Source organism: Mirounga angustirostris, unplaced genomic scaffold (genome assembly GCF_029215605.1).
Source record: "Mirounga angustirostris isolate CCGP_5_RB_7025 unplaced genomic scaffold, mMirAng1.0.hap1 SCAF_1, whole genome shotgun sequence".
NCBI classification, from domain to species: Eukaryota; Metazoa; Chordata; class Mammalia; order Carnivora; family Phocidae; genus Mirounga; species Mirounga angustirostris.
In genome coordinates, this window is record NW_026991709.1 from 202,149,814 (window position 1) to 202,171,261 (window position 21,448).

A 21,448-nucleotide genomic window follows, 5' to 3' on the forward strand; every position below is an offset into this window, starting at 1 on the left:
TTATGCACACAGAAGGTTTATTGGTTCCTCCTGGGAAGGATCTCCTCCCACTGTCTGTCCAGGAGCTGCCTCTGAAGCTAGTTCTAGGTCAATTGTTTTGTTCCCTGAGTATCTGAGTCCCCAGTAGGCAGTCTTCACTCAGGATCTGCGGGCACCAGGTTGCTCTGGAAGAGTTTGAGGATGTGGTTCTCGATCACCTGTTGCACTGGAAACAGGACAGGGGAAAGGTGGGCCATGAATCCAATGGAGACTGCAGGGGCACCGGCCAAATTGTACACTTTCCTGGGGGATGAGCTGGGGTATCCCACCATGAGAACTGCACCCTGCCTCTCGGGGCACAAAGAAGGATCTCCAGGCCCTGGGACATGGATGGAGGACGTACTTCATACATGGGGAAATCCAGACTCTCCCCAGAGTACATCTGGGAAGATTGAGGCACCCAAGCCAGGAAACTCAACTTCCCCATGGTTTGTAAAAAAGCACTTTTGGAGGCTTTTTAGAGTCATAAAAACAATCTTTATCAAACAAAACTGGTGACTTGTGACTTTTATTAAAGGATGAGAGGGGCCGTGAGGAATGATTTCTGTCCCAAGTGGGATAAAACTCAAAGGAATCCCTCCATGACCCCAAGGGTTTGGTTCTATTAGGATCTCTCCATTTCGTAGATGGGGAAGCTGAAGGGGGAAGTGGAGAATCAAACTGGGGTCTGCCTATGGTCCCCACTCACACCCACCTCCTGCCACAGAGAGGGCTAGCCTCAATGAGCCTGTGCACTGTGGCTCAGCCCCTCCTTGGCATCCTCATCCTGCCAGGCCTGTGTATACTGTTCCTCCAGCCTGGACACCATCCTCCCTCCCTTCCCTTGGGCCTCCAGGAAGCCCTCCCTGATTCCCACCTATCATGGGGCTGGGCCAGAGCTTCCTTTGGGCCTCCCAGCGCCTGTGTGTATCCCATCGTGAATCCAGTCGCTGACCCACATCGGCCTCCTGCATGTGCCCAGGCCAGGTACACTGTGGCGCTAGATGTTTGCTAACATGAACGCTCTCACTGCTAGCATCTGACACATCCGAGAGGCATGTCCTGTGTACCTGCGGTCACCCTACCTACAGCACACTGTCACTGCCCCATGTCTCAGGCTGACCTTTCCGATATCCCAGGGCCACGGCAAGATCCATTGGGGTATAGCCAGAGTCAGCCTCCGTGGTGAGATCAGCTCCTCGGGCTGCAAAGCAAAGCAGGTGTACAGGGGGGTGGAGGTGGGGGACTGGGAGCCCAGGATGGGGCATGGCGATTTGGGAGGTCCAGTGATCCCTCACAGTACAGCCACAGGCCTGCTGGTTGCCCGTGTGGGCTTGGATGAGAACCTGAGCTCTCCAAAGAATGTGGCCAATAGAATCCCCATCTGCAGGGTCCCTGAGGCCTGGAGGGTGTGGGTGTTCAACCCGGTTAGCTAGACCCTTGTACTATCCCACCATCTCCTGTCCCCAGATCAGTCCTCTGGGAAAAGCAGATAGTGACCACGCATCCTAAGAGCTGTTCAAGCAGAGCTTGGACGCCTCCCTGGCCCTCAGGATTCCAGCTGCTACTCCCACTTACCCAACAAGGCTTCTACGCACTTCACATGGTTCCCACGCACAGCATACAACAGTGGTGTCCCTCCATTCTGTTAAGGGCAGGAGCAAAGGCAACCAACATTCTGTCTTTTCCAGATTCTCAGAACACCCCCAACCCTCTAATTTAATGTGGTTCCTCCTCCTACTCATCACCTGGTCTAATTCCTCCTTTAGGTCTCAGCTTAGATACCCCTTCTTTCAGGAAGCCCTCCTTGACTTCCCTTGGCTATGTAAGCCACCTCCAGGCCCTTGCAGTTGCCTGTGTGTCTGCTATCACAGCGGTATTCACATTTCAGCTGACTGCTTATGTACCGTCTTCCTCTTCCAACCCCCTAAACTAGGAGCTCTGCGAGGGATGGGTCTGTCTTGTGTTCTCAGCACCTATAACAGGCCTGGTACCCTGACAGGTGCGCAGGGCCAGTGGCTGGTGCCTCACCCAGTCATAGATGTTGATGTCCACGTCACGCTCGAGCAGCAGCCCCACAATGTCTGTGTAGCCGCCCATGCTGGCCAGTGACAGGGCACTTTCCCGCTCCTTGGCCAGGATGTGGGGGTCAGCACCCTGCAGTGGGGTGGGGGGAGCGGGGAGCAGAGGGAGTGGCGATGGGACGGGTGAGGGCATCCCTTGGAATCCTGGGGTACCCATCGCGGCCCCATCTTACAGACATGGCACCAGCTGACTCAGACCCCAGCCCGCCCTCAAGTCCCTGGGAAGCCCTGAGCTGGGCTGGGACGCACCCACTCAAGCAAGAAGCGGACAGTCTCGATTTCTCCGAAGGCAGAGGCCCAGATGAGGGGGGTGAAGCCATGCTCGTCCGGCTTGTTGATGAGGTTGTCGCCTGGCAGGAGGGGGGTGGTACCACTGGGATGCACCCCTGCCCCCTCTCCCCAGTGCTGCGGGAGCAGGGACAGGGTGGGCGGCTGGGGTCAGACGTGGGCTGGGGGGGTTACATGTGTGGACATGCTCAAACGTGTAGATAGGTGAGCATAAGTGGAGCCTCAGGTCATTTCAGGACCCACATGCATACCCCAACATGTGTGGTCAGACAGGTATGGATACACCAGCGTACTCGTGTGGACACACACCTTTCCTCAGATGTTCCTTCAGCTGGCTCAGCTCCCCTTGGGCCGCAAGCTGGTGGATGGACAGGGCTAGGGGCCAGAGAGAGCCAGAGTCCTCACCTGTCCCGTCCCCGCTCCGTGCCTCAATTTACCCCATCCAAAGTTGTTCCTCTCAGCCCCTGCCACTCCTACTGCCCCTGCCCTGCTACTTAGGGAGGCCGGGGGAGGGTGGGGGTGGGTAACCAGAGGCTCACTTACAGTCCAGGGTGGCTGGCAGGGCCGAAACCTCGTTCCCCCGCTGCCGGTTGGTGAGGGTTGTTGAGTGCTTCAGGGAGCTGCCTCCTGGAAGAGAAAGGAACGGCCTCAGTTTCCTCTCAGTATGTTTCTGGGGCTTCAGACAAGTCTTGGGGGCCTGAAGCTACCAAAGACAGTGCCTCCCTCCCCCATTCACTCACTCTGCCCTCCTGGTGAGCCTTTCTTCTCTACACCTGGTGACATTCTGGGCAAACGAGACATAGTCCCTGCCCTCAAAGGGGGGGGCGGTCAGACAGAAATAGAGAAATAAGTGTTCAGGAGCTATAAAAAGCAGGTAGTAGAAGAGAGTGGAAAGAGGGGAGGGCAGGGGGTGAGTCCATTTTAGACAAGGTGGTCAGGGAGGGCCACTCTGAGGAGAGGACACCAACTGAGAGCTTGGTCAGTTGAAGCTTGGTCAGCCCTGGGAAGAGGTGTGAGAACTTTCCACATAGAGGGAACAGCAGGGACCAAGGCCCCAGGAGGTACTGAATTCGACATGTTCAAGGATTCTAGTCAAAAGAAATCCTTGGGTCCTTAATAGGGTCAACAGAATCACCATCTGACCCAGCAATTCCACTCCTAGGTATCTACCCCAAAGAGCTGAAATCAACCGCTCAGACAACAACTTGTATCTGTACCCATGTGTACAGCAATACTAGTCACGATTGCCAAAAGAGGAACAACCCTAGTGTCCATCAGTGGATGAATGGATAAGCAAAATGTCGTCCGGGATGGACTATTATCAGGTCATAAAAAGTAAAGAAGCACTGACACATGCTGTAATGCGAATGAACCTCAAAAACACCACGCTGAGGGGTGCCTGGCTGGCTCGGTCAGAGGAGCATGTGACTCTTGATCTCGGGCTTGTGGGTTCAAGCCCCAGGTGAGATGTAGAGATTAAATAAATAAAACTTAAAACAAAACAAAAAACCATCATGCTGAGCAAAAGAAGCCAGACGCAAAAGACATGTTGTATGATTCATTTATATGAGACGTCTAGGACAGGCAAATCCATAGAGACAGAAAGTAGATTACTGTTGACAGAGGCAGGGGAGGAGGGATGGAGAGTGACTACTAATGGGGATTGGGTTTCCTTTTGGGGTGATGGAAATGGTCTGGAATAATAGATAGAGGTGTGGGTTACACGCATCGTGAATGTACTTACTGCCATTGAACTGTGTGCAAGTCTGCTTAAAATAGTAACTTTTATGTCATGTGGATTTAGCCATCCTCTATTCATACGTGTGTATGTGTGTGTGTATGTATAAAAGCAATCTGTCATTGGGTGAGAGAGAAGACACATTCCAGGTAGTGGAACATAAAGACAGAGATCCTATCTTGGGCCTGACATTCCACTGTTCTTGCATCCCAGACAGGGAGTCGTCCAGGGGAAATATCCTACCTACCCTGAGGTGAGGAGGCACCAGCATCCGGTTCAGGATTCCCAGGCTCCAGGGTGCAGGGGAAAAGACTGAGCACCACAGTATCTGAGCCATCGGGGGCCTCATCCCCAGGGTCTTCAGGGTCCCCAAATTCTGGGATGGGGAGCTGCTGGGTCACACTGAGGTCCTCTGCAGGCTGGGTGGGCTCCATGGGGGAAGCTGGTGGAAGCACCGAAAGGGGAGAGAGAATAATTCTCAGCAACTCCTATTAAGTAGGCACCAACGGCATACCCAATTTTGCACAGTGACGGTGGCTAAACTCTAGCTCAGCTGGGAAGTAAAAACCAGAGTCCAGCTGCTTTTCAGGCCCACTCCTCCGCCCCCCTCACCAGGACATATACAACATGCTTTACATAAAATGGGGTCAACTACCTGGGTTCAAATCCCTCCACTTATAGGCAGAGAACTTGGGCACATGACTTAACTTCTCTGAGCCTCAGTTTGCTCATTAATAAAATAGGGAAGTGAGGTCTAAAATCATGCTTGTAAACAGCTAAGCTGGGGGCCTTATACACGGGCAGAGCTTAATAAACGTTCTCTGTAGTTATTTTTTTGGGGGGGGTCCCCAGAATGAGTCAGTGCTCAACAAAGATGTGATTGGTCCCATCCCCATCGGCCTCTTCCAAACAGATCAGGAGGTCCACTCACCTCTAAAGAGCTTCCTCTGTCACCCCACGCCGCAAGCCCGGGTCCCCCAAAACTTGGGGGCCCAATTCACAAACTTTTCTCCTCCAACTGATACAGGAGGGAGCAAGCTAGAACCTGGACCCTCACCGTCCTGGTTTCTTCTGCCGGGACAGAGAGCAACTTGATACGCGACCGCTACCCCCACCCCAGAGCTCTCCCACTGCGCCTGCGCACCCTGCCTCCCCAAAAGTGCCTAAAGGCGAGAGCTGTAGAAGCTGCTTCTGGCCCTTTAAGACTTGAGGGAGGGGCGTGCTTTCCGCTGGGGCCCAAGCAGTGCTGTTGCGCTTGCGCGTTCTTGCCCCGGCATCTCCGGAGGGAGCCCGGCCGGGTCAGGAAGGATGGGTGGAGCCTCAGAGGGCCCTGAGGATTTCATTGCGCCTGTCTTCCGTCACTCCCCCCCAGCTCCGCCCACAGGTTTTTCCAAAGGGTGCCGCTAGGCTCCCGTTGAGGCCGGATGGGTGGGGCTTTCTCCAGTCGGAAGACGGTGGGCGGGGAGCAGTCGGGGCGTCAGGGATTTAAAGGGGCGACACTGCCGTTGCACCCGTCCACAACAATGCCCCCTTTGCGGTCCTGGAGGCTTATGAGCATGTGTAAGAATCTGATGGCAGCAGGAGGGTACAGAAAGGCCGTTTAAAGCAGCCCGAAGTGGGCAATGTTTGGAACCATTTCCCCAATTCGTCTGCCCCCGGAAAAGGGAGTTCGGGAAAGGAGGGCGCCCTTGCCCCTCCCTGCCTAGGTGTCCCTTCTGGAGCTTCAGGGGTTCTCCGCCCCTTCCTCACCCGCCTACCGGTGTGCCTCCTTCCCCAGTCTCTCACTCACGGCTTCTCTCCAGTCTGAGTACTCAGAAAGGACTGGGGAAGGAAGGTCAATTGACACCGGAACTAGAGTGGCGCAGCGTCTGGTTTCACAGGGGGAGGTTTAGGTAGCCTTCCCCAGAGCCGAACTTCTGCTTCCGGTCTTCGGATCGGTCCGCGGTAGCTATGGAGGAACCGGAGATGCAGCTCAAGGGAAAGAAAGGTGGTGCAGAGCTTCGGGCTGGGCGGAAGGGTGACCCGACAGGGCAGGAGGGGACAAAGGCTTGGAGGGAGCATGCGGGGGAACTAATTGAACCACCATTGAATCCTGGCTCGGCCGTTGACTAGTTTTAAAACCTTTAGAAAGTCTCCGTGCCTCGGTTTTGTCATCTGTAAAATGGGGTGTATGGTAGTCTCTCCCGGTCCCCCCTAGGTTTGTTGTGAGAATTCAATGACCTGATGTTTGTAATGCATTAGAAGAACGCCTGGGACTTGGCAGTCGCTGTGCGTATTATTCCCTAATATGTTTACGCATTTGACTGGGTTTACGTTTAAATATTTGTGAGTCAAGGTGTTTACAAATTACAAAGTGCCACAAACTATTTTTTAAAAAGAGTTTACTTATTTATTTGACAGAGACACAGCGAGAGAGGGAACGTAAGCAGGGGGAGTGGGAGAGGGAGAAGCAGGCCTCCCACGGAGCAGGGAGCGCGATGCGGGGCTCGATCCCAGGACCCTGGGATCATGACCTGAGCCGAAGGCAGATGCTTAATGACTGAGCCACCCAGGCGCCCCTGCCACAAACTATTTTTAAGTCATAAAGGTTTTTATTTTATCACACGTTATTTCTAGTTGATTATTTAGAAGGCACAAGTACATTTCATTCCACCTTCTTTGCAACAACACAGAAGGGTAAGCTGTTATGTACATTTTCAAAATGAGGACTAGGAGGATTAGAGTACATACAGTTTAGAGGTTGCAGGATGGGCTCTGCCCCACTGAGGGCGCGGTAGTGAGCTAGACAGACTGACACTGGCCAGACTCATGCACAGCCTCCTTTGAATCCCGGACACACCAGCGTTCTCTCTCTTGTCCACCGCTCTGTACTGGGCAATAGCATGGGGTCCATCTCTGTAACAAACCTTGAGTGGGTGCTATTATCACTGTTTTTACAGATGAGGAAACTGAGGCTCAGAGACTCTCCTGCCCTCAAGAATCCAAGCTTTGATTTTTTTTTTTCTTGTAAACAGGTAACCTAATAAAGTGTAAGAGAAATGAACAAGGTGCTGAAGGTTGAGAATGAGGTGGAAGGGACATCTGATTAAGCTTGGTGATCAGGGAAGGCCTTGCCCAGTAGGTGACATTTGAGCTGAGACAGGAGGGATGAAAAGAAGCCAGTGAGAGAAGGGCGAGTCAGTGTCAGAACAGCAGGTGCAAAGGCACTGAGGTGGCAAAGTGTTCAGAGCTGTGCAGCAATACGGCAGCTCCTGGTCACGATATTTGTGGGTATTTAATTTAATTAAAATTAGGTAAAATTTAAAATTCATAGGGTGAGCACCGAGTAATGTATAGAATTGTTGAATCACTACATTAGTACACCTGCAACTAATATGACACTGTATGTGGACTATACTGGAATGAAGATTTAAAAAAAATAATAAAATAAAATTCAGTTTGTGAGTCATATTAGCCACATTTCAAGTGCTCAGTGGCCATATGTGCCTAGTGCCTATGTTATTGGACACTATAGAACCTTTCTATCATCTCAGAAAGTTCTTTTGGACAGTACTGGGGTGTTCAAGGAACAGCCAGGAGGTCATTGTGTCTTGGGTGGAGGGTGAGGAGGGCAGGGAGGTCAACAGCAGGCAGAATATAGAGCCTTATGGACCACAGTAAGTTAGGTGATTTTATGCTGTGGTCGATGGGAGCCATGGGAGGATTTCAGACAAGGGAGGGACATATCTGATAGGTTCATTAGGAGCTCACTTTATCTGTTGTGTGGAGATTGGACTGTTGGCAGAGGGGAAGCAGGGAGACCAGGGAGGAGCTGACTGAACCTGGTATTCAGGTGGGAGGTGGCCATACCCAGACCAGTGAGGGCAGTGTAGTGGGAAGAATGGATGAGGGAAGAGAGAGAAACAGGATAGGGAGGAAGCTGAGCAAGGAGTGCTGTCAGGTAAAATTCTTAGCCTGATCCTTCAGGAGAACTCAGAAGGATGAGTTATACCTCCACATTATCCCAACAAAAGGTATGGGACATGATTTAATACCCTTTGATGGCTGAAGGCCATCCAGGGATCTAAGCTTCCAGGCATTTTCAGGTCCAGTAACTGGTGGGACTCTCTGAAGAAGAATCTCAGATTCATTCCTTGGGATAAAAGGAATGTGAAAAGGGTCCAAGTGGACGGAAGCAGTGTCTACTACAGGTGGGCTTGGGAGGGGAAAATCATGAGTCCACTGGATGTGTTAACATCATGATAAATGAGGCCTTTTCTGTGACCATCTCCTTCCACCTATCACCGGGGCCACAGGTGACCTAGCTCCTGGGTGGGACACCGGACAGTCCTCACTGCCTAGCTGGACTCATGGATTAAGCAGTCAAGAGTCTTATGCTTTGTCCCCGTGTCTCTGCTGCCCTTCCCCTTGTTCTGCCATCCCCCCCCCCACCTACGCCCAACTGTTGATTTTCAATCCAGTCACAGACAAGTTCACTGAGAGCGTCTATGTCCTGGCCAACGAGCCGTCCGTGGCCCTATACCGGCTGCAGGAGCATGTGCGCCGCTCTCTGCCCGAGCTGGCTCAGCATAAGGTGAGCTCCACTTGCCCCTTCCCCTGCCCTCCCCTAGAGTCCTCACGTCATGAGCCAGGACCTGCTATGTGGAGCTGGGGCTGTTGGGGGAGGAGTCAAGGCTGGGACCCTGGCAAGGAGGCACGAGGTCACTGAGACAGGTTGGGGCCATGGGTGGACAGACTTGGGAGAAGGGGACGCAGGATGTGCATTTGTTGTGACCTGTGTAGTGAGAAGGAGGCAGCTGCATGTGGACCTGAGGGAAAGATGTGCCAGGCAGAGGGAACAGCCGGTGCAGAGGCTCTGAAGCACGGTAGCCAGGTGTTCAGAGAAAGCCCAGACTGGTGGGGGAGGGGATCTGTAGGAGCGAAGATCAGAATGGAGGTGGCTGGTCTCTGGCCACAGTGATGGGTGATGAGGTGCTCCGTCCCAGAGAACTGGGAGGGTGGAGGTGGCAGCCCCCTTGATGACAGCTTCCTATCCGCCATAGGCCGACATGCAGCGGTGGGAGGAGCAGAGCCAGGGAGCCATTTACACAGTGGAGTATGCCTGCAGGTGAGCACTGAAGCCTCCCCACTGCCGGGGGCACCTCTTGGGCATTCTGGGGCACCTCAGCCAGCTGCCCAGTGAATCTTGCCCTGCTGAATGCACCTGAGTTGAGGCATGTGGATCTCGACTTACCTGGCCACACAGCAGGTTCCAGCCCAGGCCTGTGCTTCTCACCATCGGCCCAACCCGCACGTGCCTCAGGCAGGCTTCTTCAGGGAGCTGAGCCCCTCCGCATGTGTCATAGGAAGGGGTGATAACGGTTTCGGGGAGGTGCCAACTGGGCCGGGAGCTGGTGCCTCAAGGGGTACTTCCCTCCCACAGCCAGGACCACAGACTGGCCAGTGGGATGAACAGCAGTTTGCGGGGAGGTCCAAAGCACAAATATGACTGTTTATTTTTAAATGTTTATTTATTTATTTTAAGATTTTATTTATTTATTAGAGAGCACAAGTGCGGGGGGTGCAGAGGGAGAGTGAGAGACTCCCCACTGAGTAGGGAGCCTGATGTGGGACTCGATCCCAGGACTCTGGGATCATGAACCTGAGCCGAAGGCAGACTCTTAATGGACTGAGCCACCCAGGTGCCCCTTAAATTTTGATTTCTTTCCATTTTATTTTTTTAATTTTAAGTAGGCTCCACACCCAATGTGGGGCTCGAACTCATGACCCTGAGGTCAAGAGCTGCAAGCTCCACTGAGTGAGCCAGCGAGTCGCCCCTCCAGTTTTTTTTATTGTGTAACATACACATAAAATTTATCACTTTGACCATTTTTAAGTGTACAGTTCAGTGGTATTAAATACATTCGTAATGCTGTACAGCCATCACCACCATCCATTTCCAGAATTTTTTTCATCTGGCAAATCTGAAATTCTCCCTGTTAAACACTAACTCACCTTCCCCTCTCTCCTAGCACCTGGCATCCACCATTCTGTTTCCTATTTATGAATCTGACCATTCTAGGGACCTCACACAATTGGAGTCTTACAGTATTTGTCTTTTGTGTCCATCTCCTGTCCCTCAGCATGCTGTCCCCCAGGTCTCCCTATGTGGCAGCCTGTGTCAGAATGTCCTTCCTCTTGAAGGTCAAATGGCATCCCATTGCATAGGGGCACCACATCGTAGGCATCTGTCAGTGGATATTTGGGTGGCTTCCATGCTTTAGCTACCGTGGACAGTGCTGCTATGAACGTGGGTGGACCATTTATTCTTCTTCTTTTTTTTTTTTTAAGATTTTATTTATTTATTTGAGAGAGAGAGAATGAGAGAGAGAGAGAGAGAGAGAGAGAGCATGAGGGGGGGAGGGTCAGAGGGAGAAGCAGACTCCTCGCTGAGCAGGGAGCCCGATGCGGGACTTGATCCCGGGACTCCAGGATCATGACCCGAGCGGAAGGCAGTCGCTTAACCAGCTGAGCCACCCAGGCGCCCTATTCTTATTCTTCTTAGTTTGTGTTTAGCTTTTGCTAAATCTTCAGATCCTCCCCGTCCCGCCCCCGCTAAGGGAAAGGTGTGTGAGAGAGTAAAAAGCGGTAGTCAGCGTTTCTTTTCATCATTGCACCTTTGCAGGGCTTGCCTCCTGCTCTTCTGTTGGTTCCCCTGACTATACTTAATGTCCTGGCTTGTTCTGCTTGCCTCGGGAGTCTGGCAGTTTTATTTAGAAGTGCCGCTTGCCCTTTGTGCTGGCTAAGTCATTTTGGTGGAGGCCAGACACCCCAGCAGTTCTCATCTGTGGCACCGTGGGCTTGGCCTGCCTGTTTCTGTTGTGTGGGTGAAGGTTCCTTGACAGGAAGTCCTGCTGCCAGGGGCACTGAGCTGAGTGTTCTGCCATTAGCAGCCTTGGCCCCTCCACTGGGACAGATGGCAGTTTCTTGAGGATGGTGGCCTCAGATACCCTCCTTAATTAGCTCAAGGAAGAGTAGAAAAGAAGTAGAGGAGTTTCTGTCTCACGTCTGCCAAACAGCTGCCAGACAGCTTCTGGACAGCTGTGAGCTCGCTAGCGAGGCCCAGGTTAAAGGAAGAACACGTCAGAGTCCGAACTTTCTCCCGGTTCTTCTAGCTGCCCCGTCTAGTGCAGGAGTCCAGGCTAAGGGTGATTGTTCACACTTAAAATTTTAATGCAGCAAAATGAAATAAAAGATTCATCTCCTCTGTCTCACATAACCATATTTCAGGTGCTTAGCAGCCAAGTCAGTGGATAAAGAATGTATCTACCATGTTCCAGAAAGTTCCACTGGGCCATGCTGAGCTAGGCAGGAGGCCAGTGTACTCTGAGCACTTCTCTTGAGGGAGATGCAAATTTCTCTATGCTAAGAGACCAGGTTTCCTTTACGGACACGAAAGAGCCCTTATCTTTTAGTTGTTCAAAATGCTTTACACAGTGTTAACAGTTGGTGTAAAATTTAAAGGTATTAAATTGGGGTAAACTATTCAGTAGGGAACTTATAATAGCGAGCTTTTTATCAAGGTGGGTAAACAGAAAAGCTGACTGCATTTGGTGGTGCTAAGATGAGCAAGCTAACAGAGCAGGTGACAGCCAAGGCTCCTCCCTGCCCCCACTCCCGCTTTGATCTCCTGGCCATTTTCCAGCAGGTCCCTGGCTGATAATAAATGGGAGTGAGTGATTTCTTGGTCTTTATTAGAAGGGCTTTATTTATTTATTTATTTATTTAATTTTTTTTTTTTTAAAGATTTATTTATTTATTTGAGACAGAGAGAATGAGAGAGACAGAGAGCACATGAGAGGGGGTAGGGCCAGAGGGAGAAGCAGACTCCCCGCCGAGCAGGGAGCCTGATGCGGGACTCGGTCCCGGGACTCCAGGATCATGACCTGAGCCGAAGGCAGTCGCTTAACCAACTGAGCCACCCAGGCGCCCTAGAAAGGCTTTAAAATGACACTTTTATTTTTACTGCAGATGTTACACAGGTGACTTGCTGACATTAGCAAGGCCCTGAGTGGCCTGGTAAACATTTTCCTGTAGTGCCTTTGGAAAGGCCATTTTCCTTAGACATTCATCAATGTGGTACCAACACGAGGTTAGCACAGCTTTGCCGTGGTGCCCCCCCTCCCAAACGGTGGTGAATTATTCTAGTTCCCTCCAAACTCGCCTCCAGAGCTTTTCATAGTTGAGTTGATAAGCTTCCTTCAGAGGCAGGAATAGGTTATCTAAGAGGAAAGCAAGATGTCTTTGAGGTTATCTTTACATGCTTATAGCTTCTTCAAAACATTAAGTGATCTAGGGGCACCTGGGCAGCTCTGTTGGTTAAGCATCTACCTTTGGCTGAGGTCATGATCCCAGGGTCCTGGGATCCAATCCCACATTGGGCTCCCTGCTCAGCGGGGGGCCTGCTTCTGTCTCTCCCTCTGCCATTCCCCCTGCTTGTGCTGTCTCTCTCTCTCTCCAATAATAAATAAAATCTTTACAAAAAAACCCAACCAACCAAACAAAAAAAGATTAGTTGATCTAGCAGCAGGGATGTAAAAGTTGCATCTGGGGTGCCTGGCTGCCTCAGGAGAAAGAGCATGTGATCCTTGATCTCGGGGTCATGAGTTCGAGCCCTGTGTTAGGTGTAGAGATTACTTAAGTGAATAAATAAATAAAAACTTTAAAAAAAGTTGCATCTGGCCATCATGTGCTCTGTTGGATGGATATCATCTAGGCACGGCAGGGAAATTGAAACTTGAAGCCCATGATAAGCCCTCCAGGAGGACCATAGCATCCCCCAGGTGCCTGCTGAGCCCTGAGCCCGTGCAGGCCCCCCACCAACCTCCATTTGGGAGGATACACCCGCACGCGTGGGCAGGGGAGGGTAAAGCAGGCGTGGCGCCGACTGGGTCCATCCTCCCATTTCAGCGCCGTGAAGAACCTCGTCGACAGCAGCATCTACTTCCGCAGCGTGGAGGGTCTTCTCAAACAGGCCATCAGCATCCGGGACCACATGAACGCTGCCGCCCAGGGCCACAGGTAGCTCCGGGGACCGCCCCCTCCTGCTGCTCTCAGCCTCCTCGCTGTAAGGACCTTTGCTGCTCAGCCAGGAACTGCTGCTTCTCACTCCTTAGCTCCCTTTCCTCATCTCATGGTGTCTGGTGGCTTCCTCTCGTCCTTTGGCATCTGTAGTGGGAGAGTTCAGCCACTCAGCACCTAGTCCTGAGCTCTGCTGTGGGCCCAGCCCTGGGCTGGGGACTGGGGACACGGCAGTGACCAACACCCACGTGCTCATGGTCTCACGGGGAGGCACACAGCGACCAGGTAAACACGGAACAGACAAGAGCACTTCAGATGCATGAAGGAAGAAAAGGGAGGTGGGAGCAGAGGCCTGAACACCATGCAGACAGAGGTGCCCTGGGGAGGGTGTTCCAGGTTGGACAGCGGTGAGGTCAGAGGCCTTGGGGCTGGTGATCTGGGGCTGGTGTTGGAGGAACATCTAGGAGGTGGGTGTGGCCAGAGCTGGGGAGCAAGGGGGCGCCAGCGGGGTGGGCAGGGGCCTTGCCGGCAGCAGGGAGGGCCCCAGAGCTGAAGGAGGCTTCAGACCGAGCACCAGATGGCCTCAAAATGAAAAGCACTTGCAGTCCTTGCACACGGGGGAGAGAGTTTTTGTTTTCATTTTCACGCTAACGTAATAAACATGCATTTGAACACACGGGCACGTGCTGTGAGCTGGAACCCGACTTTGAGATGTGTCTGGCTCCTTCAGTTTAGGGGTTCTGGCATGCCTGTTCCCCACCAGACATTTAGAAAGAAAAAAAAATCTGTGTCACTGTTTCTGAAAACTGAGACACAAGAATTGTCAAAAACAAAAAAAGCCTTGTGGATGTGTAAGAATGGGCGTGCCGCCGTTTCTCTCTGAGGGTAGCATCGCGTGCATTTCTCTGGGTTCGTTGTGTCACAGGTCGGTGACAGCCATCCGGACAAGAGTTTACTGTGTAGTGTCACGCACGGCACCCTATGCACAGTAGGGCTGCGAAAAGCCATCGCCCTGACTTTTCATTCACCGTGTCCCGAGCGCTTTCGAAGGCCTCGCTTGGGCCTGCTGCTGTGAAAAGGCAGGTGCTTCTGAAAAAGGCCATAGCAGTGTGAGGTGCTGCTCCCCCTTCTCTGTGTGGGTTTGAAGGGCCCGGTCCTGCATGAGTCCCCACCATGACCTCTGAAGTGGGTGGCTGGTCCCATTTTTACAGAGGATGCCCTGAAGGCTGAGGCCAAGGGTCTGGATCACCCTCCAGTCCCATCTCCAGCCTAAGTGAGCAGGCCCGACTGGCCTCTGACTTTGGCCTCAAGGACGCTGCTCATGTTTTGTTCCAGCCCTGAGGAACCACCCCCACCCTCCTCAGCCTGATCCCAGAAGAGACTTGGAGGTGCTTTGGCCCCTCTGACGCAGGTCAGTGCCAAGTGGGGTCGTGAGCCTCTGTCCTCCATGCTCTGAACTAACCCACCCTCTCTGTGTCCCAAAAGGGACCTGCTTGTCTAACCACTTGGGCTTTCTCCCTGGGCTTGTAGGATGCTTTCATCAGTGGGAGGCTTCAGGGTGGTAGGGACCTTGAGCCCTCTGCTGCTCAGGACGTCATCAGCCCTTCTCCCTCGTGCTCTTTTCTGCCATCTTCCTGCCCCTTATCCAGGCCACAGGCCCTGTCCCAACCCCAAGTTCCCCCTGCCAAGACAGAAAGGGGATCCCATGTTTCTCCTAGCCTGCCACGTGCCTGCTGCTTGCTCCACTCACACACATTCTCTCAGGCAGAGCCCAGCGTGGCGGTTACCCACCCAGCTCAGGAATCTTCGCCCCATTGCCGACCTGCTGTGTGACCCTGAGAAAGTCCCTCCCCTCTCCAGTCTCTGCTTGTCCCTTCTGTCAGAGAGGCTCGTCAGGCAGCAGAGGGTGCTGCGCCCAGTGCTGTGTGTTGTAGCTGTCAGCTACTGCTGCATGACAGACTCTCCCAGAACTTAGGGGCCTACACACCAGTCGTGGGCCTGCTCTCAGTTCTCCAACGTGGGCTGGGCCCCGCTGGGCAGGTTGGCCGGGCTGACCTGGAGGCCGCCATCTGGCACTCATCAGAGTTTGCTGGGGCTGCACAGTCAGAGGCGGCCTTGCTGTCACATCTGAATCTTGACCAGTGCTGTCTGGCTGCTGGGGGTCCAGTCCTCCTGGGCACGGCCTCCTGGGCACGCCAGCCCAGGCTTCTCTGGGGACCGGGTGCCAAAGAGAGCAGCCCCGGCGTGCACGACGTTCACCTTGCAGCTGTTCCATTTGTCAAGGCCAGCCACGTGGCCAGGCCCAAAAGCCGAGGGGAGAGGCCTGCAGGGAGGCATCAACACCAGGAGTGTGGCTGACCGCGTGAGGAGAGCACAGCGCCCAGGAAGGCCGCGCATGTTGCTCTTCTGTGCCCGTGGAGGGCAGACCCCTGCAGATGGGAGGCCCCTGAGGGACTTTCTAGCCCTTACTCTTGTAGCTCTCAAAGCCCTGCTCATTTGCCAGGCACTGTGATGGTACTCTCAGAGGGCTGGGGTGGGGACCAGGCCTTCACAGCCCCAGAGCAACAGCGCCTCCCCAGAGCCGAGAGGCAGCAGAGCTCCTGCCCGTGCGTCATGAGGACTTCATGAACAGCTGCTGGATGCTACGTTTAGCTCTCTGGGGGTACTGGGGAGTCCCACAGGCTGTGGGATCACCTAGGGGGCATCCGGAGGGCCTGGAGCTGGGGAGCCTGCCAAGAGGGTCAATAGCCCACCCCAGTGGCCTGCACAGGGTTGCCCACCAGCCCTGGGCCATCATCTTCCTCCGCCCATGTCTTTGCCCTGGTCCCTCCCACCATCCAGCCTCAAGGATGCTGCCCTTCCGACACCCGTGTCTTCTACTGTCCCTCTTCTGCTGCAGCCCCTCGGAATAAAACGCTCTGTGGCTCCTCTGGATCCTGCCTGTGTCCCTACAGACCCTGGTCCCTTCCTCTTCAGAATTGCTGCCCACTGTCCCTCTCAGAGTCTTCCATCCCCACTTTTCCCCCAATACTGCGCCCCACAGGGTGATTGGTGGCCTTTATAGGGTCTAGTTGCAGTCTCCCCGGCTTCTGACTTACACCTGCCTTTCCAGTCCTGGGCCTGTACGCACGGTTCCCTTTTATAGAAGAGGAAACAGTCTCAGAGAGGTGAGGCGGGGTCACCACCCTTGACCAGAAGTGGGAGTCCTACGCAGTCCCTCCAAGCCCTGGGTTTCACTTCTCCGTCCCACCCAGGCTCCTGCCTCAGGTGATGCCTCATCAGGGTGACCTTGCAGCCCTGGGGGTCTCACACCTCTCCCTGACCCTCATCCCCCAGCCCAACTAAAGCCGGGCCTTTGGACACAACTCTGGGATCCGGCAGGGACTGAAGACCGAGTAAGTGTGGCCAGCACATTCCTCTTCTGCCCAGAGCCTTTGGGCCCCTCTGTGAATGTCTAGAGATAAGGCTTTGCTGCCCCTGGACACCTGCCTGCCCCCTGTCAATCATGGACACGGTCATGGCCATGGCCCCTCAGCCCAGTAACTGCCACCCTGTTAAACCTGATCAGCCACTCACTGTGTGCCCAGCACTATGCTGGGGCTTTTGCAAGGGTCATCTTTTCATCCTTCATCCTCAGGCAGCCTTGTAAGGCAGGTGTCACCCCCAAATACAAATGGGAGCAGAGTCTTCAAGAGGTGGCATGAGCTGTACAAGGTCACACAGTGGACTCATCTGGCTTAGTCCCAGCCCTGTCTCTGACATGCTGTGTGACATGGGGCCCAGAGCTGGGTCTCTCTCGTCCTCCCTTTCTCCACCTGGACAAGGAAGGCTGGGCTGGACCTTCTCTGCAGGCTGAAGGGGGCATTTGTGTACCTGCCTACATGGCCCACATTCTGTCTTGAGCAGAAATGCCCACCCCAGACTCGGGCCATATGGAAAAGCTACCTTTCATTGGCCAATCAGAGCCACCCTCTCCCAGGTGACCGAGATTGGGTGGAGATGAGCGTGTGACCCAGGGAGAGGTCTCACCCAGAAATTTTGCTGGGAAGCACGGGGAAGTCACCGCCTTCCCATTAGGGTTGTTGACTAGGCAGATAGAAGGGGAGACCAAGAACACTCATGGGGTCCTAGACCTAGCTGTATCCGACACCAGCAAAACTCGATTCCTCAGTATCCTTGGTCTCCAACTTACTGTATTTGCCAAAATTGCTCTGAGTCCATTTCTGCTGACTACAGGAGGGCCCACACTGACCACTATGACTGTCAGGGCTGGAAGGTCATGCTCCAAGGTCAGCTGTGTGTCATTGCAGTGTCTAGCACCAGATACCAGGGGGAGCAGAATGGAGTTATTTGGGGTAGAGTCAGGGTGAGTCACAGGCCCACTGCTCTGGTTGGAAGAGAGGGGTGCCAAGAGTCAGGGGCACCCTAGGGGAGAGAGGGTCCTGGTGGGGTGTCAGTGTTGTGGAGGAGCCTGAGGGCCTAGAACGGGGTTCATGAACACAGGAGGTGCGGAAGGACTACCTCCCACAGCCAGGAAATAGGTCAGTTCTTTCCCCTTTCTAGGGTGTATTAGGGGCCTCAGTCCACCATCCTGCCTCCACACAGCCCCAGCTCAGTTTTGCAGGGAGGAAGGATCCTTAAGTCCACCCCATTAGTGGCCTTGACTGGTGTGTGGCATCCCCCAGAGTCACTCTCCCTGTTTGCCCACTCTGAAGGCGCTTCTTGTCTGACTGTCCTTCCACCTGTCCGTCAAGCAGCCATTTGTCCAGCAAACCTTGCCTGCCCTCTGTGGGCCAGGCCCTGCCCAGGGATGCCCTGGTGAGCAAGACAGGCCAGCCTTGTCAGACCTAGGGGTCAGACGGGCAGGACAGACAGGCAGCTAAGTAAGTTAATTGCATATATTCCAGGGGCTCCCGAGGGCTTGCTCCTGCCCTGTGACCTAGGCGGGAGCATCCGTGGTGTGCCCCAGACCATCCCAGGGCTCCCCATCACCCACAGTCCCTCCGTGCGATCTCAGCTAATGACTCATAGTGTTCTCCATTCAAAGAGCAGGACTCTGGCCTGAAGACCCCTCACGCTCCCGGCCCCGGGGGGCTCCCTGTGTCGCTGGTTTATTTGCATTTCATTTGCACGTCCGTCTCCCACTCCCACCTAGAGAACGTTCACACCCGCTGGCCACCAGGGGGCGCAAGAGGCAAAGACTTGGTCAGCCCAGTGGGCCTCCCAAGTGGTCATTGTCCGCATTCCTGGCTGTTCCTGCTGGGTGCATTGTGATCCCCTGCTCTTTTTCACCCCATACGTCCTTGCTCCCATTTTTCAGAGCGTGAACTAAGGTTCCATGAGGCCTGTTTACCCAGCAGGACCTCGCACCTACCCCCATGTGCTTGCTCCTGGGCTCTGCTGGCAGCCTCCCCTCCTTGCCAAGGCGGAGGTGTGGGCATTCTGAGACCCGACTCAGTAGGATTTGCTCCCAGGACAGCCCCAGAGATAGGAATTGGGGGTAGCTGGGAGAGAGGCAGTGAGCTCCTTGTCCCATGAGGCATTCAAGCTGGAACCTAGCACGCATGAGGGTAGGGATGACCTGGAAAGGATCTCAGCTCTGGGTGAATTGTGAGGCCACTCCAGCCTCTTTCAAATCTGTGGATGGGGTAAAAGGAGGCTCAAGAGAACAGTGACTTGCCTCCAGTTGGCCCACAGTGGTCAGGATGGGACTGAGACTTCAGTTTTGGCTTTTTGTCCTTAGCCCCAATCCAAGTTCTGTTTTTTATTTCGGGCCTGCTCTATACCCCCAGACGGTTCTACCCCTGGAAATTCCTTCCTAGCTCTGCCACATCCCCCAGCGAAGTCTTTGGTTGCCTCAGCTTGGTCCCCATGCCCCTCCATCACTCAGACCCTCTCCAGGGCTCTCTAGTTCTTCAAGAAACCCTTGGATACACCCCTTTGGTGCCACCACACACGGGACCCGGCCTGGAGGAGCCTCCATGATGGGGGAAACTGAATCAGGCACAGACATCCCCAACCGCCTGGGTCAGTGATGGGCTGGGAGGAGGAATGGGGATAGAGGAACCCCAGATGGGAGGAGGGGGCATTGAAGGTGGGCCTCGAAATGATTCCAGCCTCCAGGAGGAGGGGCTGCTATTGTCCCCATTTTTCACATGAGCGAACAGGCTCACAGTGGTGCAGTGACCAGCCTGAGGTCATGCAGTGAGTGGCAATGGGAACTGGGATGGGGACCTAGGCTCTCTAACCCTGAGGCCCTATCTACTGGACCACACTATACTTGCCATGGAGGGTCCTTCAAAGCCTTCCCATTCTGACATTGTGGGAGGGGATCTGGAGGAGGGAGAGGCAGCTTTTCCATTCCTTCCTACCTTCTCACCCTACCTCCACCTGTGCACACATCCCCCATCCTCCAGGCCCCTTCCCAAATCACCCTCTATGGCCCTTTCTACTCCTCCCCCCAACCCTCCCTTCCACTCTCCAACCTCATACTCCAGCAACTAAGGGTGTCCCCTCATCTGAGAAGACTAAGGTTGAGACTTTGCCTGCCCTGCTGGGGGATGAAGGGTATAGGACAGGAACTGGGGTAAAGACAAAAAGAAGGGGCTGTTACAGAAAACAGTGTGAGTCATAGAAGGTGGAATTGGCCAGAATGGGAAGGGGCTGTGGAACATGAGTGGTGGTGGTGGGGGGAGCAGGGGCAGGAACATAGGAGGGAAGCCCTAGTGGTGGGAGGGGGCAGTGGGTGGGATGCATGGGGGTAGACCCAGCCAGCTCAGCTCAGGCAGACCCTTCCCGACATGCCCTGGTTACTCCCAGAGCTGCTCCAGCTGCTGCCCTCACGTAACCAGAGCCTGCCTGTTGCATCAGAGGCGGGCGGGCAGCCACGGGTAAATAGAGCAGCCCTCGGGGGGCCCGGGGCTCCCCAGCCACCTGCACGCTCCCCAAGCCTTGTTCTGTGCTTTGGAGCCAAGGCAGAAGCCCCCATCCTAGCCTGGGCTCTGGTGTGTCCTTGGGACATCTGAGTGTTTGGCGTTGGGCATTGTGGGGGCAGTGTAGTGGGGGCAGAGGCAGGACCCCTGGTCCCTACCTTCTGACAATGTGAACCCTAGCTTATGTCCAAAGATGAAAGCTTTGCCCAGACTAGGGATCCAAACTGCCCATGTCACAGATGGGTAGATTGAGGTTTGGGGAGAGGCCTCCCAGAACCCCAGTTCCCTGCCTCAGTGTCCCCCCCCACATCTCTGCATGCTTCCCACAGAGTCCAGGAGTCTAGCCATCTCCTGTTGTCTTCCAAGAAGGTGGATACCAGGCAGCCGTTGCAACCCACCTGCTCTCCCACTTTATCTGCCCTAAATCGACCCCTTCCTCTCCATCTCGAGCCTCTCTGTGGATGCCCAGCCCAGTCTGCTTCTGCCTACTGCTCTGGCTTCGTCTCCCTCATCTCCCCCACCAAAGAATGCTCTGCACTCTGCCTCTACACTTTTGCAAGTGCTGTTGCCTCTTGGAAAACCCTTCTCCCAGTGGCAAACTCCTATTCATGCTTCAAGGCCCAGTAAAATGCTCCCTTTTCTGGGAAGCCCTCCCTGGCTCCCCAGAGCTGGGGGAGTGTGTGGCAGCTCTGCCTTCTCTAGGATTACACAGTCCAAAATCATCTTCATTCTGTAGTTCTATTCACATTGATTCACGCACCAATCCTGTTCTGATTTCCTTTCTGGACCTGGCCCTCTGCTGGGTGGTGCTGGGATCCCAGGGAGGGAGTGGATACAGGGGTTCGGACTGGGGTCTAGTCCTGGAAGCCACATCCCCTGCACACAGCTGACCTTTCAAGTGGAGGAGGACACCCAGCAGCCAGAGGGGTCTGTTGCCCTCCTGTGGAGACACGGGAGGCAAGCAAGCATCCAGCCACAGGGGGCACATACGAGCAAGCCCACATCGGCGACCCCAGAGCAACAGTCCCTCCATTTGGGTGAGAGCAAGGATCAGTGTTGGCTTCCGGAAGGGCTCCGTCCCTGGGGCCTTCAGGGTCTTGGGTCAGAGTTATATTTCACTCAGTTTAGAGTAAGTCTAGGGTTGGGGCTAGCAGTGATCCGAACTAGAGACAGGGTCCGAATTAGCGTCAGGGTCACAGTACTAAGGTCAGGGCACGCAGTGAGGGCGGGGGCAGTCTGGCGGGTGTGATCCAGCCCCCGCCCTGGTCCCCTCTCTTCATTATACGCCCTCCTCATTTCAGCGTCTTCCGGGCTCTGAGTCCGGGTCC

General features: G+C 54.2%; 3 protein-coding genes across 13 annotated transcripts in view; 2 read left to right on the top strand and 1 right to left on the bottom strand.

Moving 5' to 3' along the window:
* On the bottom strand, positions 1 to 5,982 carry RFXANK (regulatory factor X associated ankyrin containing protein). Of its 9 annotated transcripts, none has more exons than XM_064597347.1 (10): positions 5,886 to 5,982; positions 5,060 to 5,199; positions 4,376 to 4,570; positions 2,934 to 3,017; positions 2,700 to 2,765; positions 2,352 to 2,452; positions 2,050 to 2,175; positions 1,597 to 1,663; positions 1,142 to 1,222; positions 1 to 674 (listed from the first exon to the last, which is right to left on the bottom strand). In XM_064597347.1, the coding sequence occupies exons 3-10, from the start codon at positions 4,560 to 4,562 to the stop codon at positions 454 to 456; spliced, it is 933 nt and encodes a 310-aa protein (XP_064453417.1). In that variant the 5' UTR covers positions 4,563 to 4,570; positions 5,060 to 5,199; positions 5,886 to 5,982; the 3' UTR covers positions 1 to 453. The 9 variants fall into 9 exon arrangements, with proteins under 9 accessions (XP_064453417.1, XP_064453413.1, XP_064453429.1 ...); XM_064597343.1 differs by having other exon boundaries at positions 5,878 to 5,968; XM_064597359.1 differs by lacking the exon at positions 5,060 to 5,199 and having other exon boundaries at positions 5,886 to 5,966.
* BORCS8 (BLOC-1 related complex subunit 8) lies at positions 5,911 to 16,120 on the top strand. 3 transcript variants are annotated; one of them, XM_045862650.3, is made up of 6 exons: positions 5,911 to 6,115; positions 8,589 to 8,701; positions 9,171 to 9,235; positions 13,078 to 13,188; positions 14,524 to 14,599; positions 14,907 to 16,120. In XM_045862650.3, exons 1-5 carry the CDS (start codon positions 6,079 to 6,081, stop codon positions 14,555 to 14,557), a joined length of 360 nt encoding a protein of 119 aa, XP_045718606.1. In that variant the 5' UTR covers positions 5,911 to 6,078; the 3' UTR covers positions 14,558 to 14,599; positions 14,907 to 16,120. The 3 variants fall into 3 exon arrangements, with proteins under 3 accessions (XP_045718606.1, XP_045718608.1, XP_045718605.1); XM_045862652.3 differs by having other exon boundaries at positions 5,912 to 6,115; positions 14,957 to 16,120; XM_045862649.3 differs by having other exon boundaries at positions 5,915 to 6,115; positions 14,953 to 16,120.
* The window catches only part of MEF2B (myocyte enhancer factor 2B), a 23,888-nt gene continuing 16,995 nt past the window's right edge, over positions 14,556 to 21,448 (top strand). Inside the window, exon 1 of the mRNA XM_064597334.1 lies at positions 14,556 to 14,599. The gene's annotated coding sequence lies outside the window, so the exon portion shown is untranslated. The remainder of the gene's footprint in view (positions 14,600 to 21,448) is intronic.